Source organism: Gopherus evgoodei, chromosome 5 (genome assembly GCF_007399415.2).
Source record: "Gopherus evgoodei ecotype Sinaloan lineage chromosome 5, rGopEvg1_v1.p, whole genome shotgun sequence".
Classification (NCBI taxonomy): Eukaryota; Metazoa; Chordata; order Testudines; family Testudinidae; genus Gopherus; species Gopherus evgoodei.
In genome coordinates this window covers 126,845,209-126,872,507 of record NC_044326.1, presented here as the reverse complement: position 1 = coordinate 126,872,507, position 27,299 = coordinate 126,845,209, and the positions used below count along the sequence as shown (strand labels likewise).

Sequence of the window (27,299 nt, the reverse complement as noted above, 5' to 3'; positions counted from 1 at the left end):
TTAGAATGGATGCTCAAGTCAGTTATACTCAAAATGCTTGGCATTCCTTTACGTAACTGCCAGAAAGAAGTTGAGATATTACACACTATAACAAATAACAGAATTGAGCACTCCTAAGGAGAGAAAGTTCTCCATGTTTGCAATAGAGAAAACGTAAAACCTGTAGGAAACTTCTCGAAACACTTGTGTGCTGTTTTCCTTGCATTATAACCTGAACTTAAAATGCAGCAGGACCCTACTCCATACCTTTCTGAGTTTGAAGTAAGGGAAAATATGGAGTTAAACTTGCTCATCATAGGAGCCATTTGCAAATAAAACCCAAGATATAAATGGTCAGAATGCAAGAGAGCAAGTGATTAGAGTAAGACAAAGCAACTTTTGCTGTTAACATAACATTGTAGCAGACCCACATACCAAGCTGCTTTGACACTGTATACGTCAGCTGCTGCTGAGCAAAGCCTAAATGTGGTGGTAGCCTCCTTAAACAGTAAGTACACAGCATCACTTAAAAAGGCAAGGTAAAGCACATCTCAACTCTGACAGCTGCAGCAGCTCTTCAGTTTTCAATGTCTATACTCTACTACTATTCTTCCTACTGTGAGCCCTGAGAGAAAGGGAATGCAGAGTGAGGGAATGTAATCTGGACTCTCTATTTTCCAAATAAGATACCTGCATTTTAAAAAAACTGTTTTACATTTAAAATTTTTTACAAAATGATACTTAAATACGTTAGTTTAGCCCTGCTGTCAATTGATGGAACATAGTAAATGTGCTGGCAGCAGTTTTTTGGTGCAGCAGTAGTCACCCTGAGGAAAATCCTACACCTGGCCCAAAACGATTAAAAAGTTGGCGATTGTGGATATTCATTAGTGTCCTTAAGTTTCTCCAAAGTTTCCTCATCTGTTTCAGTACCACTCATTGCAAGCTTTCCTTCTTGGTCTCTGTTGTCTTGGTCCCCTTTAAGTAACTTATGGTGAAGTTGCAATGAGCGTGATTTCTTGAATGGTTTTGATCCAGCTGTGGTCACATTAGCTTTACGCTTGGTTATCTGCCTTGTTCCAGCTTCAGGAAAGTCACTGTCTTCTTGCATTAGAGTCAGTTTGTCCATTACATTTATTTTGTGGTCAGTGTTACAGCAGTGTTTAGAAATCTGCCTGCCTTTTAAGGAAACAAGGCAGGTCTGAAGTCCAGAATTTGGGAAAAACGTTTGTAAAGCTTGACAAAGGAAAACATTCTCCTTTGGTTCATCTGAAACACACTTCTCTCCTGAATAATAGAAAAAATAAGAATTTCAAAATAACCTTTTCTAGATTCCCATCATTAGTGTTCAGTAGCCTTTGTTTTAAAGTTTTGGAGTTGCTTAATGTATAGAGATGAAAAGGACTATTCTGCACATTACCAGCATATAGACCTCTCTACTGAATTATGTTCATATACATCAATTACCTTCCTATGATTAGTACTATGACTATTATTCTTTCAAGACAGGTATTAAGTTTCCCTTTTGACTGGTAGTTAGAAAGTGATGCTGGCTAAACCCAAATATCCAAACTGTTTTCAGACTCCATTTGTAAAAAATTCAGTGGTTAGCAAATTATTTTTTGATACACTCAGAATAAAGATGAGTGCTAGTAATGAGTGGCGTTTCATATGTAGTTTAATATATCTAGTGGCAAACTTCTGAAATTGCAACTGTAGAAATTACTCACTAATGTAGACTCTAGAATTAATTCCAGACTTTGGGGTTTTTAGACCAGACTGAATTTAGTGGGATAAGTATAGCTGAAATATCATGTTTACCTTAATTTCTTATGGATTCCTCCAAGGAAATGCCATTCTTGAATAGTTATATTAAGTATTGTTTATAGGTCCAGTTTTGCCACATAACTCATGTTTCCATGGAGAGGCTTGATGATCTTTCTACATTACCTGAAGTTCGTGTCTGCTCCTTTTTTCTTTTTATTTCTTGTTTTAGTTGGTCCACTTCTGCTAGAAGTTTCTCTACTGATCGTTCGCTGCCCTCTACTTTAGAACATATCTTCTGCAAGAGAAGTCAATTCTACTGAACATTCAATTGTAGTCATTAAGTCAGTCTTATATTGGATTTATTTATTTAAGTGTTCCAGATAAATTTCAAGGCATCCTTAAAAAAAAAAAGTTAACACATTGTACAATGTCTTTTAAAAACAAGGTCCAATACGACTAAACAAAGCATACAAAGCAACATTGAGGGTATAGTGAACAGCAAGATCACTGAATCAGCAACTAACTGGAAAACACTTAGAAAATCTTCTAATCCATTCTACCTATAATCCCAGAAGGTTTGCTACAGTATATTAGTATTTTATGCAGTCTCCTTTTAAACTCAAGAAATGAGACTTTTATATCTTTCCTTTTGGAGGCCAGTTTACATTCTCCCATCAGGGTTATTCTAAAAAGCACCTGAAATTTCCCATGTTTTCCTTTGTTTAATTTCATGTTACTATTCCTACTTCCACAATTTTTAACAACTGAATTCACTTGGTTTTAAAAAAATGAACCTAACTGATTTGTGGCACTCCCCAGACCGACAGATAATTACTCATATCCAAATAACTTTGACTATTTCAAGAAAGGGAGGTACTGTATCATGTGCTTTACTGAAGTCTATGCAAGTTACATGAATGGTGTTCCTTCTTTCACTATTTTTCATCTTAATTTAAAAGGACAGCCACGTTTCTCTCTGATCTTGTGTATATAGTGCTTATGATTCAGTTGTTTCTTTTGTGCTCAGAACCTGTCTCCTGGATGTGACCTTAGTAATGGTAAAGTTGTCTTTACTCAGTATTTAAAAGAAAATTCTTCCCCCGCCCCTTCCATTCTGATGTCTAAAATCATACTACTTACAAATTTCCAGCAGCTTAGTAAAATACCTTGTTCCCATCTGACTGAGTTGCATACTACTTAGCAACTTTGGATGATTCACATTTAATTTCTCCTGTTTTTTAAAAACAGTATTTATAATCCTTATTATTTCCAAATAGCCATACTACCTACTTATTTTTCTCAAGATGAATTTTCAAAAAGTAATGCAATAGCTCATTAACTTAAAAAACTGTGATTGCAGGTTCATTACTAGATAAGGAGCCAACTTTCTTTCCTGATGTTTGCAAAAGTCTTATTGGACAAATCCAAGATTTCCATGATTTTGTGTTTGGTATCGCCCAGATGGAAGCTTTCATGTGACTCTTTACTTGATACAAAATTTGACAGTAGTTTCTTGTACCATAATCATATCGAGGAACTCCTCTTAGTGCGTTCAGTCTTCTAAGTTTAACTAAAGCTAGTTGTGCTACAAAAAACTTAATTTCTCTAACACAGTAGCTAAAATCCAAGTCTTTCATATTGGTCTAGTAGAAGAACGAATAGTGGGCAAGAACGAATAGTCTACATTGCAGTCCAGTGATCAGTGTTTGGGAATACACCCTTTTCTTGTGGGGAATGGAAGACTGCTGTGCTTCCTCATGGACTTCTAAGCACTCTTAAGATATCTCTGGTTTCCCTTAGGACTAAGTGCCTGAAGGATCTTTTTTGAGCACGCAAGATCTAAACTTATCCTGAATTAGGGAAAAGTCTGAAAACCTTGCTGAAAGCTTCCAGTGGACAGTAACATGAAATCATAAGTAGTCTGTCAATCACTCTTTTGCTCATTAGAAAAGATATGAACTGCAGCAAAGACACTACAGCTACCACTCTATAAGTTATCAGTTAACTCTTCAAATATGAACTGGATGTAATCTTCACACCACCAGGGATTAGAAATTTTTTTTAAAAAATGAAAGCTATCTTGTACTGAAATTCATAGTTTATGCCCTGCCAGCCAGAAAATTTCCTACATAGAATATTCAGCACTTAAGAGCAGACCCATATGCTAGTTTGTGAGTTTTTCAAGGGTGTGTGACCCTCAATCTCATTCCAAGCATTTCATTCACTGCTCAATTTCCTCTGAGATGTTAACATTTATGTAATCTGGCAGATTGTTTTCACCCGTTTTACTGCTCAATCCAGAATTCCCTTTGGAAAGAAAGATGTGGAAGTCAGACATATTTTTGGGGAGGAGAAACTAAAAGACAAGATTTGGAGTAGAGTAGCAGAGAGCACCCTTCTCATTCCAATCCCTTACAGCAGCCAGTGAACCTTCCCCCCACAAGAAAGGAGGGTTTTGTAGAAGAGAGATAAATTTCTAGCTGCCCGAGGGGGGAAGACTGCTATCTCAGGTATGACAGACTGATATAGCAGACTCAGGCAGAGCATCCTACTGGGAATAACAGCACCTTGCCCCTTTTCAGCAGATGGAGAGAAGGAATGTGTCTTTTTTGGTACTACCTTGGTATTTAGTGGGTTGTCCCTTCTGCAACAGTTCTTCATCTTTTGTAACAGGTACATTTTTTCAAGCCCTGCATTGAGATCCCAGCAAATAACTCAAGTTCTTCATGTTTTGGGTCATTATTTGTAATCATCCAAGGAGTTAAAGGAAATGCTATAATGCCACTTTACGTCATGTTAGCAGTACAAAAGGACCTTGAAGTGGGAGCAAATTATATTTACAGTCACTTTAAGGCTTCTTTGTGCTATGTTAGGTTGCCTTAGTGTAAATGAGAGTCAGGACCTACTGTGTGATTATTTGACTTATTTGCAGTGCTACCTTAAACATCTAAGACAGGAGTCGGCAACCTTTCAGAAGTGGTGTGCCCAGTCTTCATTTATTCACTCAAATGTAAGGTTTCGCATGCCAGTAATACATTGTAACATTTTTAGAAGGTTTCTTTCTATAAGTCTATAATATATAACTGAACTATTGTTATATGTAAAGTAAATAACGTTTTTAAAATGTTTAAGAAGCTTCATTTAAACTTAAATTAAAATGCAGAGCCCTCAGGACCCCGGAGTGTGAGTGCTACTGAAAATCAGCTTGAGTGCTGCCTTTGGCGCACGTGCCAGGGGTTGCCTACTCCTGATGTAAGATTTAACAATATGTGCTTTTCTGAAAGTTAATGACCTACCTTCAGTTCCTCCTGCAAGGTGGCATACATTTCATTAATCTTATGAACCTCTTTTAGTGATCCATCTTCATAAAAAAATTCTGACCTTTAGACACAAAAAGAAGCCCAATGTAGAATTAAACTTAACTATGCATGTGTATTGTTCACTAAAGTCTAACTTACACATCTACCTCAGCAGTAATTCCCTAAGCATAACAGGTTTTCAAAGAGGAGCAATAGTGGACTTTTGGCTTTTACTTTTGTGTTAGAATATAAACTGTACGTCTCTGGACTCCAAGACTAAAATGGTTAACAGACAGCAAAAATACCAGCAGGGGTTGGGTGAAACATAAGCAGGATAATGCAGTTGTTCAGCCTGTAAAGGGAGATAATAATTAGTCTTCACTCCCATTTTAAAACCCCTTCTAATGTTTTAGTCTAGTCTTATACTGTAAGCTCTTTAGGCAAAGGTTCTTCTAAAGTCTCATGTAAATATACAATGAGGGAGGGGAGTGAGAGGGAGGTTGCATACTTTACAGATATACAAGTGTATGTTTTTACTTAGTATGTACCACCCCAGGATTAACTACTGATTAATAGTACATCTTTCACTGGGGGATACTTGTTTCTTAAAACTTTTATTAAATAAGATGTTTTGTGATTTTATCCTCTCCTCAGATCCAGAATCTGTGGTAAAGGGGTTAGATAACACATATACAAGTAAATAACCTAAATACATCTCTGTACAGTGGGCTATAGCAGAGGTTCTCAGATTAAGGGAAACACAGGCATGCAGCAGGGAACATACTAGTGGTTCTACATATTTTTTTTCCTGGTAGCGCAGGACTTCTAGCTGAGCTATAGCTGCTGCTGCCACTGATAGTAGCCTTAGCTGTTAGGATTGCACTGCAGTTCTGGGTGTCCACAACAAAAGCAGCTGCAAGGCCTACTGACTCTTGCAGATAGGCTTCTCCCTTCATAGGCCGAGCAGCAATGCTGCACTCTATGTGGGCAGGTGTAGCATAGGGGACTGGAGGCAGCTTGGTAGCAACAGGGATCTGTTCCTTTCATTCTCACGCAGTAGTGAGCTACGTGTAGGGGCAAGAGGCTGCAAGCCATGCAAATGTGTGCCCCTCTTCTCCAGCCAACTGCATTGCTTATGTAGGGTCAGGGCCTCAGGCAGCCAGACAAAAACAATCTTCTGGAGAGGGAGCTGAGAGAAGTCAGGGAAAGCAATCTGAGGAAGGAGAGAGCAGTGCAGAATTGAACCTATTGGAAGAATAGGCCAAGCAGGTATCAAAGTCCATAGGAAGGAACTGGGCAGAGTGGCAGATGTGAGGATAGAGCAGGGCAGGGGGCAGTGTCCCGAGGAAAGCTGCTGAGAGTCCCTTGTATAGGGGCATGGTAGAACATAAAAATGGCCATACTGGGTCAAACCAAAGGTCCATCTAGCTCAGTATCCTGTCTCCCAACAGTGGCCAATGCTAGGTGCCCCAGAGGGAATGAACATAATATAATCACCAAGTGATCCATCCCGTGTTGCCCATTCCCAGCTTCTGGCAAACGGAGCCTAGGGACACCATCCCTGTCCATCCTGGCTAACTGCCATTGATGGACCTATTAGGGTGTACAGGAACACAATGCCCAGTTGTATGAAACATCTCACCAGCCAGTTGCAGACTCAAACATTAGAGAGAAAGATTTGAGAATGTCCCTCTAAAGTGCAGGATGTAGTCTCCATACTACAGGCTCATGACATATGGGTTGTATTCCCAGCTCTTCTACAGACTCTTGAGTGACTTTGGGCAACTCATTTAACTTCTGTGTCTGTGTTTCCCCAACTGTAATGTGGGGATAGTCTCTAGCTATCTTTCCAGAGGTGTCAAGTTGCTTAATTTGTTAGTAAGTATAATCATTGTCAGATCCTCAGAAGGTGAGAGAGGACAAAGTAATATTATAGTTAAGGAAAAACTCTTATCTGGCCCCACATTTAGATTTTATAAAAGCAAGATGTTACAAACCTAATAGAATTATTTCCATGGACTTTTTAAAATTCCATTAGAAATGTTTCAATTGATTGCTTATAGATTTATTTTTTAAATAAAACTGTTCTTGAAACAAAAATCCAGCAGCACCAAGAATATGAAAAATCATCTAAACAAAAATGACCTCAACTTCATTGACCAACCTATAGAAATGCAAAGAACAAAGAGCATTACAGAAAAGTTAAATTGGGTTTAATTTAAATAATTTAAGGTATTAATAATAATGTAGGTAAAGACATTTTGTACACAACATTATTTTGAAACTGATAGTCTTAATTCAATTTGATATGAAACTGAGCTTGGCCAAAAGCTAAGGAAAAGCAATGAATTACAAAACAAAAATTAAGGTGATTGTTATACCTGACTAGCAAATTAGGGTTGTATCACTTGCTGAAGAGGTTTAATGGGTTAGAATTTTACCTATGAAGCACTGTACATCTGGATACAAAGAAGCATAGACCCAAAATTGTGAACTGGTCATTGATTTGCATTTAGAGAAGAGTTCAATTACCCTACAAATCTTCTTTGGCACATATTATTTAATACAAAACCTTTCAGTTATGAAGGTTACCTGCAGGGGGTACCAGATGAGACACTGTAGGTAAAATTTAATACAGATATTTTTTCCCACTCTTTATGGTTCGGAAAGTGTCAAACTGCTGGTTCCTTCCCAGTATGTCAGTTTTTGAAATCTACAAAATATCATTAGAAGAAACAAGCTGAATATGAAAAAAAATGCGTCATTCCTACCTGTGTTTTATTACTGCTCTGCCAAAGCCATCAGAAATACAGGAGCCAGACACAGTTCTGTAACCTTGCTGTTCTGCCATACCCAAGTTGGCAACTACCAGAGGAACTTTCTGGAAAAGACTTTTAAAACAAAGCAAGAACATAAAAATGTATCATTGTAAGTTTTAGATGTAATGGTGTCTCTGTGAAAGATATTCTTTATCATAAAAATGCACGATACAGAATTCCATTTTATTAATTCTCACAGGAATAAACTTCAGTATGAGATGAATTGGTTGAAACTATAGTAAAGAACAAAATTATCAGACACAGAGATGAACACAATATGTTGGGGAAGAGTCAACATCACTCTTGTAAAGAGAAATCATGCCTCACCCATATATTAGAATTCTTTGAGATGGTCAACAAACATGGACAAGGGTGATCCAGTGGATATAGTGTACTTAGACTTTCAGAAAGCTTTTGACAAGATCCCTCATCAAAGGCTCTTAAGCAAAATACGAAGTCATGGGATAAGAGGGATGGTCCTCTCATGATCAGTAACTGGTTTTAACAGGAAACAAAGGGTGGAAATAAATGGTCAGTTTCACCATTGGGTAAATAGTGGGGTCTCCCAAGGATTTGTTTAGGGACTAGCTCTGTTCAGCATATTCATAAGTGATCTGGAAAAAGGGATAAACAGTGAGGTAGCAAAGTTTGCAAACAGAAAATTACTCAGGATAGTTAAGTCCCAGATTGCAAAGAACTACAAAAGGATCTCACAAAACTGTATGACTGGTCAACAACATGGCAGACCAAATTCAAATGTAGATAAATGCAAAGTAATGCACTTTGGAAAATATAACCCCAACGATATATACAAAATTCTAGGGTCTAAATTAGCTGTTGTCATTCAAGAAAGATCTTGAAATCACTGTGGGTATTTCTCTGAAAACATCTGCTGAATGTGCAGTGGGAGTCAAAAAAGCAAACAATGTTAGGAACCACTAGGACGGGGTTAGATAATAAGACAAAAAATATGTCACTGCACAAATCCATGGTATGCCTACACTTTGAATACTGCATGCAGTTCTTGTCCCCCCATCTCAAAAATGATATTAAAAAAAGTACAGAGGCGGGTAGCAAAAATGATTAGGGATATGGAACAGTTTCCATATGAGGAGAAATTAAAAAGACTGAGACTGTTCAGTTTAGAAAAGAAATGACTGAGAGGCAATATGATAGAAGCCTATAAAATCACAAATTGTGTGGAGAAAGTGAATAATGAAGAGTTATTTACTCCTTCACATAACATGTGAACCAGAGGTCACCCAATGAAATAATAGGTTTATAACTAACATAAGGAAGTACTACTTCACACAAAACACAGTCAACGTGTGGAACTTGTTGCCAGTGGATGCTGTACAGGCCAAAAGTATAACTGGGTTAAAAAAAGAATTAGATAAAGTTTATGGAGGTCAGGTCCATCAATGGCTATTAGCCAAGATCAGGGTCATAACTCCATGCTCTGGGTACCTCTAAAGCTCTGACTAGTAGAAGCTGGGACTGGACAATAGCTCAGTAAATTGCCCTGTTCTGTTCATTCCCTCTGAAGCATCTGGCACCAGCCAGTGCTGGAAGACAGGATACTGGGTTAGATGGACCATTAGTCTGACCTAGTATGGCCATGATACTCTATGATACTCATTCTTATGGAACTCAGTATATTATATAGTGAACCTAGCTTTGTTCAGCCATAAATGAAGCAAGCCCATAAGATCCGAGACTCTCATACAGATTTTTCCCCCTTGGGGGAGACACCAGCATCTACGAGTAAAAAGTCTACTTCATGAAGGTGTTCGCTTTCAGCTTTCTCTAAAGCTCACTGAAGTCAATGAAAAGACTGCCATTGACTTCAGTGAGCTTTGCAGCAGGCTCCAAATGCTAAAATTATATACCCTATAATTGGTGATCATGGCCCTATCCACATCACAGTAAATTTATTATGAACTATTACTCAATATTTGAAACGCTGGAAATGACATTGGTTTCTGTATTTTGGCTCTGATCCTGCAAGTCACTTGCTGGAGGATTCTCTACAGCTTGAAGTCTTCAAACCACAATTTGAGGACTTCAATAACTCAGACATAGGTTAGGGATTTGTTATTGAAGTAGATGGGTGAGATTCTGTGGCCTGCATTGTGCAGGAGGTCAGACTAGATGATCATAATGGTCCCTTCTGACGTTAAAGTCTATGAGTCTGTAAGTTGTTCTGCAAAGGGAAACTGCGTAAAGCCCTACCGAAGTTGGGCTTTACATGGTTGACGGCATACATAGCTTATAGGATCAGGGTCTTTGTCATTACATATGAAATTTAACACATGGGTCAAAAGTCCAGTTAAGCTCACATTTCCTCAAGTTTTCCCATGTTTAAGTTTGTTACTATTTTAAAATGTTTTTGAATATGTAAAATACCAAAAGGAGAATTCATGTTTCCTTCGCTAAATTACTATTTTCTTTTTTAATCTAGTTATTGAAAAAGGTATTTTTAAAGATTAGTTTACTTATTTGTACTATTTAAGGTTACACTTATTTTTTTGACAATGAATCAAAACATTTCAGTTAGTTTTGAGGCAGTTTTACTTTTAGGTTCTGATTTGTTAACACTGTAGTGTTTGTTTACATCTAAACATTCCCTTTCATTATATAAAAGCCACACTGTATTCAACTGAAATGTTAAAGCCATGAAGACATTTGTATTAGAGATACAGCTTACAATTAGATTTGGTTCAAAAGCTAGGTTTTGTAAAACCAGGCTTCCAGGCAGGAACACAGACAAAATCTAGGTAATTAGAAGACTGATGTTTTTATTTAATTTAGTTACACGGAGACACTGTTTTTAAACACATGACCATTCCCCTACAACATCTGCAACTGAAACTTGATACTGTACCTTGCAAGTGAAACAGACCAGAAACTGATTAATCTACTTTCATTGTCCAAGCTGAAATGTAAAATCATACTACATAAACAGCAAAAACCAACGTATTTGTTTCTCTCAGGTATAATATTTTAAGGTGTCATTTGCAATACAGGTAAAAAAACCTGTCATTCTGAACTGAGGCGCTCCCTTTAATTTTAGGTTTTGTAAAACTTAAGTTTCAAGACAAAGCTCCCTGGCAGTGTGTCTTTTTGGTTAGGACAGCGTGCCATCAATTGGTTTGCAAAGTAATCAAGGGAACTCTTTAAACACAAGCAAGAGAGTCTTAAAAACTGAATGATGATTGGTTATGACAATCTATTTCTAAGCTCCAGCAGAGAGAGGATGCAAAGGAATCAAATGTAAACGGTTTCCAGTGTGAGCATGGTTTGTTTCTTCTTTATTCTAGGATAAGTGACTTCCATTCTCCTTAGGATCTATATACTTCATTAGTGATGTTCAAATGGTTGATCTACTGTCAACTGGCTGGCTCATGCTCCCTTTACCTTAACCTCTAACATCATCCACTTATTGCAATGAAGGTTTGTTCAACACAATTGACAGTAGCAAAGCTTTGTTAAAAGTTACCCACAAAAGTGGAAAAAAGTGCATCCTCCTCTTTTCTCTTCTTATCATGCAGAAAGGTGACCTGAAAGTTTTTTGTTCAATATTTTTTCCTGAAAGGCCATGAGTAGGATTCTGACATCACATGTATCAAGAAAGGAAATCTGATTGAAAGGGGAAATGATTCTTATTTAATTCAGTTTTAAGCATTCTGAATTTGTGTTTTAAAACAAATGCCAAAATTAATATTTGTCAAAAGATCTTTATCAAAGACTGAAAATCCAGCCTCTTAATTAATGACCAAGAGGTCTCTAAATCCATTCCTCGGGGGCCTCCAATGAAATCTCAAAATATGGTTTGGGATTCCTGGCTGTCAAGTTCTCCTCCAGGTGAGGCAGCTACCTGGAGAGTTGATGTGGAGCAGGGGAACCCTGGGAGCCTGGAAACTAGGGATGCAGATGAGCTTGGGAACTAGGGCTCCCAGGCAAGCTGCAAAGGACATGATGCTTCTGAGGAGGCAGGAGCCTGAGAACCGGGGCTGCCAAGAAGTCAGGCGGACAAAATGGCAGGAAACCAGGCAGGGTTCTGTCCCATGAAAAACCTGCCTGGTTTCCATCTGATTTTTGTCAAAATATACATGTTCCCACAGAACAACTAATTCACATTTTCCAATGGAAAAATGTTCTATCAGAAAACTTATGACCCATTCTAACACAGATGGTTTGCTGCTGGCAAGGACTCGAGTTCACAGATTGTCTAAAAAGAATTGCCAATAATTTAAATAGCTTGGTGGTTAATTTGATACAAATTAAGAGTGATGAAATCAATACAGGAACTGGTATGTTGTTCTTTGCCTATGCCAGGGGAACTTTGTCAGAGACTAAGAACAGTCATTGCTAAAGATTTCTCTACATCTGCTATAAGGTTCCTCAAAAAAAAACCCATGATGACGGAACATAAAGACTTGCAAGATCACTTAATTATATCTTGGGCTGCAAATACTGCTTGGAAAACTTGGAGCTGAGAAAACAAAGGGTTAAGGGCAGAGTGTTTAAATGAAAGAAACGAGAGAGAAATGTACAGAAAGATGTCCATCCAAATTACAAGGGAGAGGGGAGGATCTACCAGTATAAAGAATCATTTCTACCTTTGTTTTGCTAATTTTGTCTAGTTTACTTGAAGATGGTTTTCATGAAGAAAATCAACAGGTTTCCTAAGTGAATCAGTCAAGTAATTTTGGTGAGAAGTACTAGAAAAATGAACAACATATCATATCATATACATTCCCATGTCCTACTAGAATTAGAGAGAACATCAACTGAGAGGTACTTACCCCTCTTGTGGTCTATGCAAAGCATGTTCCAATCTGTAAGTGGAACAGCTTTCTGTAGTTACACTGGAAGTTAGTAACAGAAAGACAAGACCCTGATTTGATAAGTATGACTGTAAATTCCTGTGAAGAAGTCTCTCTCGGAATGTCATTGTCTGGTCTGTATTACGTCTGAATTTGTACCAGCCTATCACATTCTGGGTAGGAAAAAAAAAAAAGATTTATCTAATCAGTGTTACCATTCCGTAGCATTACACCACATAACAAAACACACGTGAAAAAGGTCAGCCCTGAACTGAACTGGAATTCTTTAAGATCGTAGACCCTGATTCAGCAAACATAAAAGTACAGGCTTGACTTTAAACACACAAGTAGTACCATTCCTATTCAGCAAATCACTTAAACACAAGTAGTTCCATTAGAACTACCCTTGCCCTACCCGTTCATAAGACGACCACCTTCTCTGATGCTTCTCTTTTTTACTAAAAAAATTCGGCTTATGAACAAGTATATTGTATTTTACGTCAGACAAGAGGATGCCAATCTGATTGAGTAAATGAAAGTGCAAAATCTTCCAATGCATATACTAAAATTCCAGTAAACTGAAATCCAACTATCTGTGTTTTAAGTGAACTGTTTGAAATGAAAAACATTTCTGTGATCCAAATACAGAAGAGGCCATATGATCTCACTGCAGTGTTTAAATGGTTCACTTGGGAGATGAGAAAAAAAAATCCAACAGCAGCAGAAGAGGGAATAAGTATTCCCCAACCCTAAATAAAAAAAAAGATTGCTTTTTGAGGACCAAATTTCAGTACAGTTTAGACTTTTGTCATGGGCTGAAAAGACAACAAAAGGGAATAAACACCTAAAGTGAGATTATGGAATGAAACAGATAACTAAACTATGAATCAACATAGCAATTACACAGAGTCAGCACAATGCCCTGAATAAAACCCCAGACTATGGATTATTTTTAAAAATAAAAATACCTTTTTGCAACCTGATAATATTTTCTTCAATTCAGGCTCATTCAGTTCACCCGCAGAGTTATAAAAGCTAGAAGAGATCATTAGAAGGATCAGAGAATAAAAGGATACAGTTCCGAAGTAAATACTTAAAATAATCTAGCAGCCACCTCATTTCAATCTGATCAAATGTTATTAAAACAAAGTCTTGTGGGAAACACCTTCCCAGTACATCCTGATTTTCTTGTTAACACTTAACAATAATCCAAAAAATTAGGCCTGTCTTAAAGTGATATTGAAATAATGGCATCCATTATTCACATTCCAATACAGATATAGGCCCTGATTTAGCAAAGCATTTAAGAACAGTGTGACCAAAAGCACCCCATATTCACTCCACACACCAGTGTAATAATTTTTGTGCAAAATATGCCTTATTGAGGTATCATTTAAAAACGAACACCACAATGATAATAAATATTCTTGTGTAATGTTTATATGAAATGTATATTAACAATTATGAACATAAGCTGAAATTACAACTACAATGTGTTTACCAGACAAATCTGGGAATTGGGTAAACTAGTTTCTCAAAGATAAAGGACAAACTGATGCCTCTAGCCAGGTGTCATCAACGTTGATTGGCAATCACCTGTCAAGTGTCAGAGGATGGGGGCAGGAACAGATGGATCTGCATGTTAGCAAACAACAGCATGGAATCTGTTTCACAAGGAGATCCCATAGCTTCATCCTTACAGCTGGAATTAACTTTATCTAGAGGTAACCCTCAGGGAAATGCATTTCAAAGAGTGAGTGGACTATAAAAGTGAAAGGCAAAAACACAGCAACTCTCCCTTTCTCTCTTTCACCTAAGACGACAAAGGATCCAGTCCTTTGACTTTGGGGGAGTTCCTGACCTGAGAATTTGGTCAGCAATGTTGCTGGGAACACATGGTGAGGATTTTACCTTGAACCAAGGCTAGCTGGTTAAGTTTTAGCTACTATAAAGTGTTTTATCTTTATTTCTCTTGTGACCATTTCTGACTTTACTTATACTTGTACTCACTTAAAATCTCTCTCTTAGTAGTTAAATAAACTTGTTTTATTTTTTAATCAATACTAGCCCAGTGTTGTGTTTAAACTGAACTGTTTTGGTAACTCCAGTTGAAATAACAAACTGTTGCATATTGACCCTTGCAGTGGCAATGGACCTTTAATATCTTAACAGCCCAGGAGAGGGCTGGATAGTGCAGAACAAAATGTTTTGGGGGAAATTTGGGACTGGGAGTGTGTTGAGGTCACCATAAAAGTAGTAAGCACAGTTGGTGGAAGCCAGAGTGTGACTTGAGTGTTGCTGGCAGGCTGCTGGGGTCAGAGCTATAGCTATACACAGACACTCAGGGTGTGACGTGCATGCCATTAGGCTGTTTGTAAGCATCCCAGGTTGGGAGGTACCACAGCAAAGCATTGTGAGGCACCCAGGGTTACAGGGTAGGTGGTAACACAATCTCTCACTGGTCTGGGCTGCACCCGGAATGTGACACACAGGTTTAAATATTTTAATGGAATAAGGATGGATTTATTACATGCTTAAGGGCTTTCCTGAACCATGGTCACATAAAGTCAGTAATGGTGTGGTGTGGCATGGCTTGAAGGTTTTAGCAACATGAGTTTGGACCGGCTGTATTGAGTGATGTGGGGTTGTCTACATTTTTCTACACCATCCATCGTGGAATACGAATCCCAAATGAATGCCAATAAAACCTTTATACTACATTGCAATGTATTCTGTATTGGCCACATCATTTTTATTATAAAACATTTTAAGGTTTTGAGAGTTATAAAAATTGTTTATTTGGGACTATTTTTCATAGCCCTTTGCCTGTGAACCTTGCTACTGCGAGTTCAACTGGACATGCCATGGAGAAACAAGAAAAATGACTATTTTTAAAACCTCTAAAAATGACCTAAAATAGATTTTTATTGTCATAAACAGATAGCTAAGGGTTAATGTCTCTTTCACCTGGAAAGGAGTAACCTGAAACACCTGACCAGAGGACCAATCAGGAAACAAGACTTTCAAATCTGGGTGGAGGGAAGTTTGTGTGTGAGTCCTTTGTTCTTGTCTTGTGCCTGTCTCTCTCTCGGCTATGAGAGGATTTCTGTCTCTTGCTTTCTAATCTTCTGTTTCCAAGTTGTAAGTACAAATATAGTAAGGCAGTAAGGTTTATATTGTTTTCTTTTGTATTTACATGTGTGTAGTTGCTGGAGTGTTTTGAATTGTGTTCTTTTTGAATAAGGCTGTTTATTCATATTTCTTTTAAGCAATTGACCCTGTATTTGTCACCTTAATATAGAGAGACCATTTTTATGTATTTTTCTTTCTTCTTACATAAAGCTTTCTTTTAAGACCTGTTGGAGTTTTTCTTTAGTGGGAAACTCCAGGGAACTGAGTCTGTGCTCACCAGGGAATTGGTGGGAGGAAGAAGTCAGGGGGAAATCTGTGTGTGTTAGATTTACTAGCCTGACTTTGTATTCTCTCTGGATGAAGAGGGAAGTACTTGTGTTTCCAGGGCTAGAAACCTGGAGGGTGGCGTCCCTCTGTTTAGATTCACGGAGCTTGCTTCTGTGTATCTCTCCAGGAACCCAGGGAGGGAACACCTGGAGGGGGGAAGGGAAATGGTTTATTCCCCTTTGTTGAGAGACTCAAGGGATTTGGGTCTTGGGGTCCCCAGGGAAGGTTTTTTGGGGGACCATAGTGTCCCAAAACACTCTAATTTTTTGGGTGGTGGCAGCAAGTACCAGGTCCAAGCTGGTAACTAAGCTTGGAGGTTTTCATGCTAACCCCCATATTTTGGACGCTAAGGTCCAAATCTGGGAATAGGTTATGACATTTATATACATCACATTTAATGCCAGTTATCTAAGAATCTTCTACAACTAGAAGTAAGTGAAGTGTAGCTCACTGATAAGTTGACGTTCTCCCCTTTCCTTTATGGTATAAAGTTTTAATGCTTTCACTTCTATCCCTGATGGGTCAAAAGATATCCAACCTTAAAACTGTTACTGTCTCAAGCCAGTGTAAATCGAGGGGGAAATTCTACACCTATGGGAAGAAGTTTGTTTGTTTTTTAAATGAAGCTATTTTTAATGTTAGAATGAGTCTCAGGAAGATTACGAAGTGCACACAGTGCAGACCATGGTTCTACAGTTCATAACACGGGTGGTATACAGTATATGTGTTTATATATGCACACAGTATACAGCTAATAAAAAGTACTTAAAACTAATACAATATTGTATCAAATGGATACATAGGGATTTCATATCTGTGTCATTCAGAGAAGCTGATATGACATTCACCACTAGCTACGTTATTTCTTAACCCATAGGACGTGAGCTTAACTGATGTACAAATCAGTCATTTAATTTTGTACATGTTTAGTTAATGATACTAACCTGAAAAGTTGATAGCATGGAATATGTTTTTGTATATCTGAAAGAAAAATAACATATTACTCTGGCTCCACGTACTCAGCACTTCCATTCTTCTGCCGACTATATTCATAGCCATACCCTCCTGAGAAGTAAAAATTTTATCAAGGGACCTTTAAAACTTAAAAACAAACACTAAACTCTAATATCTACTGACACTGGGTCAGGAAATACAATAATAAGTCTTTTTAAAAATAACCCTATGGTTTTTCAAGACTAAAGGGAAACCATCTACATGTTTAGGTTTATTTTTCAATAAACTATTTTTTTTTCCCCTCGTGCTTTGCCAAGCAAGAATTGTGGCCGTTTTTTCCAGTTTTGTTCTCTTCATTTTTTGAGAACAAGAGTAAAGGTAAAAAATACACTTAATCAAACTGCCTTGTATTTTTCAGTTAAGGCCAGATCCATCAGGGCATAAGAATATGTACCTAATACCAGTTAATTGTAATGGTCTTTCTCGTTTTGCACTCAGCATGAGAATTATTCTTACAGTTAAACTTTTATGCAAGAATATAGTTGTTTAATAAATTAAAAGTTATTGTTTGTATTACTGTAGTGCTCACAATAATCTAGATGTTTTCCAAATATATAATTCAATACAGTATCTCTCCTGATTTTCAACATCCTGCATGGAATTGATCCTGGTTATGTAAGAGAGAGTCTCTCTCTCTCTCTCTGACTACAACCTCACACAAGAGCTGTGTTTCAATGAAGCACTAGAGCTGTTGCCACTGAGGTAGGTTCATTATTATAGGATGCAGAACTTTGCACAGGAGCTGGATCAAGAATATGGAAACCACTACTAGAAGAAATAAGGACAACTAACCTCTTAACATTCAGAGTTAAATGCAAAACCCTCTTCTTTGTCCAAATTCTCCCACAGTAATACTCATTGCAGAGGGGAGTATTAAGTCTTACAATAGCACTCACTTTTATAACATTATGTTCAAGTGATGTTTTTCACAGTGTAAGCTTCTATGATGTTTTTTCTTCTTAAAGATTCATATAAAATATAAGACTTTCCAGCATGTAATACATCTACAGAAATTTGTTTTTAAATAAACTTCAAGTTGGAAATATCTGAAAGCCCGTTTGATAATAAAACCTGAAGAAGAGCTCTGTGTAGGCTCGAAAGCTTGTCTCTCTCACCAAGAGAAGTTGCTCCAATAAAAGATATTACCTTACCCACCTGGTCTCTCTGATAATAAAACAGTCTTTGACACGTAAGCACTTTTCATCTTCAAGGCACATAAATATTAATGAATTAATCCTCAGAGCACTTTCTCAGAAAAGCAAATAGCATGCCTATTACAGATTGGAAAAAAGGACCCAAAGTCAACCTGGTCTAAATGAGCTGAACTTCACAGAATTCAAAGTCATGCTAGATTTCACCAGGACTGAATTTGGTCCAAAAGAGGTTAGGTGAGTTACTCAAGGCAACAGAAGGTGTCAGAGGCAGAATCTGTTTTTAACGTGACTTCTTGGGATAGAAGATATATTCAAGAAAATATAAACTCATACTTTTGTTTCCATATATATACAGCTATTAGATAAAATATTTTGTTACATTAATATTTTTGTCAAAATTTCAAAAAGTTAAAAAAGATGAAATATGAAAGATTATCTTACAAAATGATAAATACCACATTTAAATACAGCATTGTGACAAGATTCAGTGGTCTTTGTTGCCAGTCTGGGGCTCAGATTCAGTAAGGTACTTAAGCATATGCATTGTCCCAATGAAATCAAGCATAGTCTCACCGATTGTATAAACAACTTCAACATCATCCATCTGAGAGTCAGTAATGCTGTTCTTGGCTTCACCTTTCACTTCTCCAAGGAGGAAGCCTTCCTTTGTAGGGGGAGCAAACAGAGGAAAAACATGTTAGAAATAATTACAGCTCTTGATTAATCGCAGTTAACACAATTAACTAAAAAAAATTCATCACGATTAAAAAAATTAATAGCGATTAATCACAGTTTTAATTGCACTGTTAAACAACAGAATATCAATTGAAATTTATTAAATATTTTGGATGTTTTTCTACATGTTCATATATATGGTATTCTGTGTTGTAACTGGAATCAGTGTATATTATTTTTATTACAAATATTTGCACTGTAAAAATGATAAACAAAAGAAATAGTATTTTTCAATTCACCTCATACAAGTACTGTAGTGCAATTTCTTTGTCGTGAAAGTGCAACTTACAAATGTAGATTTTTTTTTGTTACATAACTGCACTCAAAAACAAAACAATGTAAAACTTCAGAGCCTATAAGTCCACTCAGGCCTACTTCTTGTTCAGCCAACTGCTAAGACAAACAAGTTTGTTTACATTTACAGGAGATAATGCTGCCCCCTTCTTATTTACAATGTCACCAGAAAGTGAGAACAGGAATTTGCATGGCACTTTTGTAGCTGGCATTGTAAGGTATTTACGTGCCAGATACACTAACCATTTGTATGCCCCTTCATGCTTCAGCTATCATTCCAGAGGATATGCTTCCATTCTGATAACGCTTAGTAAAAAAGCAATGCATGAATTAAATTTGTGACTGAACTCCTTGAGGGAGAATTGTACATCCCCTGCTCTGTTTTACCCACATTCTGTCATCTATTTCGTGTTACAGCAGTCTTGGATGATGACTCAGCACACGTTCATTTTAAGAACACTTTCACTGCAGATTCACAAAACACAAAGGAGGTACCAATGTGAGATTTCTAAATATACCCACAGCGCTGGATCCAAGGTCTGAGAATCTGAAGTGCCTTCCAAAATCTGAGAGGGATGAGGTGTGGAACATGCTTTCAGAAGTCTTAAAAGAGCAACACTCTGCTGCGGAAACTACAGAACCCAAACCACCAAAAAAGAAAATCAGCCTTCTCCTGGTGGCATCTGACTCAGATAATGAAAATGAACTTGCATCGGTCTGCATTGCTGTGGATTGTTAATGAGCAGAACCCGTCATCAGCATGGATGCATGTCCTCTGGAATGGTTTTTGAAGCATTAAGGGACATATGAATCTTTAGCGCATCTGGCACGTAACTATCTTGCGACATCTGCTACAACAGTGCCATGAGGATGCCTTTTCTCACTTTCAGGTAACATTGTAAACAAGAAGTGGGCAGCATTATTTTCCTTTTTAAATAGCTGGAATGGGATGCAGACTTAGTTTTAATAACCACCTGTCAGACTTGGACCTAAACGTTTGGCCAGCTCTTAACTATTCCATAACATACTATGCAGAGTAGAAAATGATACTTTTACACCACACAACACAGTGTAGCTGAGGCCAGGTCCATACTAGAGCGTTAAATCGATTTAAACAGCGTAAAGTCGATTTAATGCTGTAACCGTCCACACTACAAGGCACTTAAAATCGATTTTAAGGGGTCTTAAAATCGATTTCTGTACTCCAGCTAAACGAAAGGAGTAACCCTAAAATCGATTTTACAAAATCGATTTTGGGCTAGTGTGGATGGAAATAGAAGTTAATGGCCTCCGGGAGGTATCCCACAGTGCACCAGTGGCCGCTCTGGACAGGTAAAGGAACTCTACTGCTGGCCAGGTACACAGGAAAAGGCCTGGGAACTTTTGAATTGCATTTCCTGTTTGGCCAGCGTGGAGCTCTCAGCAGCACAGGTAACAATGCAGTCTCCTGAGAATAGGAAAAGAGCTCCAGCGTGGAACACACAGGAGTTATTGGATCTGATAGCTGTATGGGGAGAAGATTCTGTGCTATCAGAACTGCGTTCCAGTAGACGAAATGAGAAAACTTTTGAAAAGATTTCTAATGCCATGAGACAGAGAGGCCATAGCAGAAACTCGGTGCAGTGCAGAGTTAAAGTTAAGGAGCTCAGACAAGCGTACCAGAAGACCAAAGCAGCAAATGGCAGATCCGGATCTGGCCCAAAAACATGCCGCTTCTACGCGGAGCTTCACGCAATTTTAGGTAACTGCGCCACGACAAGCCCCCCCTTGTCTGTGGATTCAGAGGTGGGGGTAGTAATCTCAGCCACTGCTGATGATTCTGCGGACGGCGAAGATTTGGAGGAGGAACAGGAGGAGGACGAGATGGCAGAGACCACACAGCACTCCATTCTCCCCAACAGCCAGGAGCTTTTCCTCAGCCTGACAGAAGTACCCTCCCAGCCCTCTCAAGCCACTAGCACAGACAATGAAGTCATGGAAGCGACCTCTGGTGAGTGTACTTTTTTAAATAAAAACCAAAGCAACCGTTTTTTAATGATTGATTTGCCATGAGGGCTTGCATGCAGTAGCTGGCATTAAAGTTACTGGAAAAGTCTGTTAACATGTCTGGGGATGGAGCGGAAATCCTCCAGGGACATCTCTATGAAGCACTCCTGGAGGTACCCCAATAGCCTTTGCAGAAGATTTCTGGCCAGGGCAGCGTTATTCCGTCCACCATGGTACGAAACTTTACCACGCCATGCCTGGAGCACGTAATCGGGTATCATTGCATGACAAAGCCTGCATATGGCCCCAGGGATTGCTGGCATTCAAGAAGCATAATTTCTTTTTCTCTTTCTGTTATCCTCAGGAGAGTGATATCGTTCATGGTCACCTGTTAAAAAGTAATGTACTTTATTAAGGGGACAGAGATGACCATTCCTTCGTTTCTGCTTTCCTGCTCCTTTAATAAAAAACCTTTCCTAGCAGTTAGCCATGTGGGGGATGGTAAAAACCTGCACATTCCTATGGGGAGGTGTCTCTAATGGCACTGACCATTTTAGCATTTGGGCAGCAGGAATTATCGCTGCTAATTGCCAAGGCACAGAGGGTTGAGGGGAGAGGCGGTAAAGTGACCTGCCATTACAGCAGACATGCAGAGTAGGGGGGGGAAACCATTCCAAATTTTCCTCTAGTGCTTAACCTTTCTGATGGCATAAGAAAAGAAGCAAAAGATTAGCTTTTTAGCAGTTTGGCTGCCAAGCATGACTTTTACCTGTTAATAGCCAGGGGTACAGGGTAATAAAAGAGGTTGCACGGTTCACTGCCATTAGCCTTATCATCTCCGCCAGCAAGCTGATTTGTAATCCCCAGACCTGCGTCTGTGTTGATTTCTGACACCACAGCCGCAAGCACTAAATACTAAAAGAATCCAAAGGCGACCTTGTAGTGAAGTGACATGTGCTACGTACGGTGAATAGTGTAGTTCACTGTGAAAGAGTATAACCATTGTTCTGTGAAATGTATCTCTTATGATCCTTCTATCACTCTTTTCCCCCACTCACGAAGCTGCACATTTTTCAATCCTCCCTACCACAGTCCGACGGATAGGTCAGATAAGGAGAATAAAGAAGAAGAGGACACGGGAGGAGATGTTCACAGAAATAATGGCAGTAACCCGCAGTGAAAGAGCTCATCTGGGGGAGTGGAAACACGTGGTCGCAAAGTACAGGGACGCTGCCAGTGAACGTGAGGACAGGAGGGACGCTCGAGATGAGATGTGGTGGCAGGAAGATCAGAGGTGTAGGCAGGAAGATCAGCGGTGGTGGGCTGCAACGCTGGAGCTGCTGCGCGATCAAACTGACATCCTCCGAAGTCTAGTGGAAGAGCTGCGGGGTCACAGAGTGCCACTCCAGCCCATGTTTAACCTCCCTCAGTATTCATCATGTCCCATATCTTCCACACCCAGATGTGTAAGAACACGTGGGGGAAGGCTTTCTGCACCTGCCCACTCCACCCCTGTGGACAGTCCAACCAAAAGGCTGTCATTACATTGAAATGCCCTTAATGGCATTTTTCTTCCCTCCTATACTCCTCCCAAACCACTCCCGGGGTACCTTTTCATTTCTTTTACTCTTCTTATAAGGACATGCTATTCAAAGGCAGTGGGAGGGTGGGTTGGTTACAGATAGTAACTTTATTTCAATAAGCAAGCTGTTATGGAAGGGTGGAGGGAAGCTTGCTTGCAGCAGCAGGAGTCAGTACATCGGAGGGGGAGGTTCATGAAGGGGAAAGAAACACAGCAGTCGCACCGTACCCTGGCCCATGATGAAACTCGCTTTCAAGGCTTCTCTGATGCGCACCGCTTCCTGGTGTGATCTTCTAATTGCCCTGGTGTCTGGCTGCGCGTAATCAGCGGCCAGGTGATTTGCCTCAGCCTCCCACCCCGCCATAAAGGTCTCCCCCTTACTCTCACAGAGATTGTGGAGCACACAGCAAGCAGCAATAACAAAGGGGACATTGGTTTGGCTGAGGTCTGAGCGAGTAAGTAAGCTTCTCCAGCGCGCCTTAAGACGGCCAAATGCACATTCTACCACCATTCTGCATTTGCTCAGCCTGTAGTTAAACAACTCCTGACCACTGTCCAGGCTGCCTGTGTATGGCTTCATGAGCCATGGCATCAAGGGGTAGGCTGGGTCCCCCAGGATAACTACAGGCATTTCAACATCTCCAACTGTAATTTTCTGATCTGGGAAGTAAGTCCCTTGCTGCAGCCGTTTAAACAGAGTAGTGCTTCTGAAGACACGAGTGTCATGAACCCTTCCTGGCCATCCCACGTGGATGTTGGTGAAACGTCCCTTGTGATCCACCAGTGCTTGCAGCACCATTGAAAAATACCCTTTGCGGTTTATGTACTGGGTGCCCTGGTGCTCCGGTGCCAAGATAGGGATATGGGTTCCATCCATGGCCCCCCCACAGTTAGGGAATCCCATTGCAGCAAAGCCATCCACTATGACCTGCACGTTTCCCAGAGTCACAACCTTTCGTAGCAGCAGCTTAATGATTGCTTTGGCTACTTCCAGCACAGCTGCCCCCACAGTAGATTTGCCCACTCCAAATTGATTCCCGACTGACCGGTAGCTGTCTGGCGTTGCAAGCTTCCAGAGGGCTATTGCCACTCGCTTCTCCACTGTGAGAGCTGCTCTCATCCTGGTATTATGGCGTTTCAGGACAGGGGAAAGCAAGTCACAAAGTTCAAAGAAAGTGCTCTTACGCATGCGAAAGTTCCGCAGCCACTGCAAATCGTCCCACACCTGCAAAACTATGCGGTCCCACCAGTCTGTGCTTGTTTCCCGGGCCCAAAATTGGCGAGGAATGGTTAGAAACTCCCCCATTACCGTCAGGAGCTCCAAAGCGCGGGGGCCCGCGGTTTCGGAGAACTCAGTCTCCAAGTCCTCATCAGTCTCGTCGCCGCGCTGCCGTCGCTGCAGCATCCTCTCCTGCATTTGCTGCTCATAGTTCAGCATAGACAGCACGAGAATGCGTGAACTGTTTACAACGTCCACGATCAAGGTACTGATCAGACCAGGATCCATGCTTGCTGTAAAATGGCGTTTGCTCACTTCAACCAGTAAAAAACGCGCGAAATGGCTGTCTGCTGCTTTCAGGAAGGGAGGGGGTGAGGCTGTACCCAGAACCACCCACGACAGTGATTTTTGCCCCATCAGGCACTGGGGTAGTAACCCATAATTCCAAGGGTCAGGGAACACTGCAGGAACTGTGGGATAGGTACCCACAGTGCAACGCTCCTGAAATCGATGGACGCCAGGGACCATGGACGCACACCACCGATGTAAGGTGCCCTAGTGTGGACGCGTAAAATCAATTTTATAAACCCTGTTTTATAAAATCGATTTTACTAATATCGATTTTAAGCTGTAGTGTGGACGTACCCTGAGTTACAGTTCTGAAAGACAAACTTCCTGACATTAGTGTACTTAAATTCTAAACACTAATGTTGCAATAAAGGAGGTTTTAATACAAAAGATTCTTTGTTTCTAAAAAAAAAGTTAAAAACTAGATCAAACGTATATTGCCAAGATAAAAGGGTGTGTGGATCTTGATATCTATGACTCTAGTTTAAAATGTAGTGAAAATCATAAATTGTATCAGGTCTGCAAGCAGTTTTCCAGTAGCTATAACTTCATTTCCAAACTAATGCCCTGATCTGAAACTAGATCTGCATGGCCAGATCCTTGCATTTGAGCAGAGCCCCACTGAGATCAATGGAGTTCCATATGGGGTGAGGGGTCTGCCAGCATGAAGGAGCTTGCAGGATCAAGGACCAAACTTTTTGTGAAACATGGCAAAATACACTTATCTTCACTTAGGACCAAGATAATCCAAACTCTGATATTAAAAAAATATATATATCAAGTTTATCTAAACACAAAAATAAGAGCCCAGAAAATTTCCTACAACCTAAGCAGAAAAGCATTTAGTCACGTCCCCCAGAAATAAAATACATTTCAGCATAAATGTGTAAGTTTTCGGGGGAAATGTTGCACTTCTGGAAATAACTTAAACCTTGATCCTGCAATCATATCCATGTACTTAGATCGTCAGCCTTCTGCATGGGCACAAGAGTCTACCTATACTGATCAATTTACAGGATGAGAGGCTACCTCTCTTTTATCATTATAACCACCTCATTGCTACTACTACCTACGTAAATGAGGTGCTTTCAAATTGTGGTGACATCTGAAGTGAGGGAGATTTTAAAAAAAGAGGGATGTTGTAGATACTGCACTGAAAAACAGGGAGCAAAATCCTTCCCCTTCACAAAGCGAGGTGATTTAGTGAATTTTAAACTGTGCCTTGAAATCAATCCCCCAAGGGCTTCGGCCCCCCTCGCACCCCCCTGCCCCTGGAGGGCCAGCAGGGGGAGGCAGTAGGTCTGGACACACTTTACACACAGTTATTTACATGCATAAGGAGGGGGCTGCCAGCAGGAGAGGGGCTGGAGTAAGCCAGGGAGCGTGTAGTGAAAGTGAAACCAGGGGAAGTCACTGACACCCAGCGGCGGCTGCCCCGCCCAGGGGAAACTCGGGGGCAGCGTGTGGGGGGGGGGATAAAACCCGCTTCTTAATCTCAATTTCCCCTCACCCCCCCGCCCCCCGAGGCAGACCACCCATCCTACCCCTGCCCCCCAGACCCCGCCTCCCCTCTGGGCCCCAGGCGCTCCCCACAGGGCGAAACCTTTAGCCCCACCCCGCCAGCCCCATGTGCCATTGTCCCGCTGGGGCCGCGGCCGGGCCGGGCCAGGGCGGCGCTGGCGGCTCACAGTGTCCGAGTCGGTGTTGAGGTGCTGGAAGGCGAGGGCGCCAAAGACGAAGCCGGAGAGCAGGGCCGAGGTGCTCTCCCCCTCCATGCTCCCCACGGCGGCAGCTGCCGCCTCGGCCTGAGTGGCCGCGGGCCGGAGTAACAATGGCAGCGCTGGGCCGCCGCGTGAGAGACCCCTAGTGCCCAGAGGGGAAATGGCACCCGCGGGCTGGCTGGGGGGCGGGAGCACACACGGGGAGAGCGCTCTGCGGGGGGCACACGTACACACACACACACACCCAGAGCGCTCTGCGGGGGGCACACGTACACACACACACACACCCAGAGCGCTCTGCGGGGGGCACACGTACACACACACCCAGAGCGCTCTGCGGGGGGCACACGTACACACACACCCAGAGCGCTCTGCGGGGGGCACACATACACACACACACCCAGAGCGCTCTGCGGGGGGCACACGTACACACACACACACCCAGAGCGCTCTGCGGGGGGCACACGTACACACACACACCCAGAGCGCTCTGCGGGGGGCACACGTACACACACACCCAGAGCGCTCTGCGGGGGGCACACGTACACACACACACCCAGAGCGCTCTGCGGGGGGCACACGTACACACACACACACACCCAGAGCGCTCTGCGGGGGGCACACGTACACACACACACACACCCAGAGCGCTCTGCGGGGGGCACACGTACACACACACCCAGAGCGCTCTGCGGGGGGCACACGTACACACACACCCAGAGCGCTCTGCGGGGGGCACACGTACACACACACACCCAGAGCGCTCTGCGGGGGGCACACATACACACACACACACCCAGAGCGCTCTGCGGGGGGCACACGTACACACACACACCCAGAGCGCTCTGCGGGGGGCACACGTACACACACACCCAGAGCGCTCTGCGGGGGGCACACGTACACACACACACCCAGAGCGCTCTGCGGGGGGCACACGTACACACACACACAGAGCGCTCTGCGGGGGGCACACGTACACACACACAGAGCGCTCTGCGGGGGGCACACGTACACACACACACACACACCCAGAGCGCTCTGCGGGGGGCACACATACACACACACACACCCAGAGCGCTCTGCGGGGGGCACAC

General features: G+C 41.1%; 1 protein-coding gene across 2 annotated transcripts; it reads right to left on the bottom strand.

Annotated features, from left to right (window-relative positions):
• Nucleotides 1-55: 55 nt before the first annotated feature.
• On the bottom strand, nucleotides 56-26,337 carry ABRAXAS1 (abraxas 1, BRCA1 A complex subunit). Of its 2 annotated transcripts, none has more exons than XM_030564995.1 (9): nucleotides 26,173-26,337; nucleotides 18,894-18,980; nucleotides 17,097-17,133; nucleotides 13,662-13,728; nucleotides 12,673-12,866; nucleotides 7,817-7,936; nucleotides 5,043-5,127; nucleotides 1,930-2,041; nucleotides 56-1,266 (listed from the first exon to the last, which is right to left on the bottom strand). In XM_030564995.1, the coding sequence occupies exons 2-9, from the start codon at nucleotides 18,922-18,924 to the stop codon at nucleotides 839-841; spliced, it is 1,074 nt and encodes a 357-aa protein (XP_030420855.1). In that variant the 5' UTR covers nucleotides 18,925-18,980; nucleotides 26,173-26,337; the 3' UTR covers nucleotides 56-838. The 2 variants fall into 2 exon arrangements, with proteins under 2 accessions (XP_030420855.1, XP_030420854.1); XM_030564994.1 differs by having other exon boundaries at nucleotides 18,894-18,984; nucleotides 26,173-26,333.
• Nucleotides 26,338-27,299: the final 962 nt, after the last annotated feature.

Bases quoted from the DNA above. Each gene is read 5' to 3' on its own strand.
- ABRAXAS1 (XM_030564994.1), bottom strand. From the start codon at position 26,259: ATGGAGGGGGAGAGCACCTCGGCCCTGCTCTCCGGCTTCGTCTTTGGC. The intron at 5,128-7,816 runs GTAGGAATGACG...TTGTGTCTAAAG, and splicing joins AGAGCAGTAATAAAACACAG to GTCAGAATTTTTTTATGAAG. The intron at 2,042-5,042 runs GTAGGTCATTAA...CTTCTCTTGCAG, and splicing joins CCTTGCAGGAGGAACTGAAG to AAGATATGTTCTAAAGTAGA.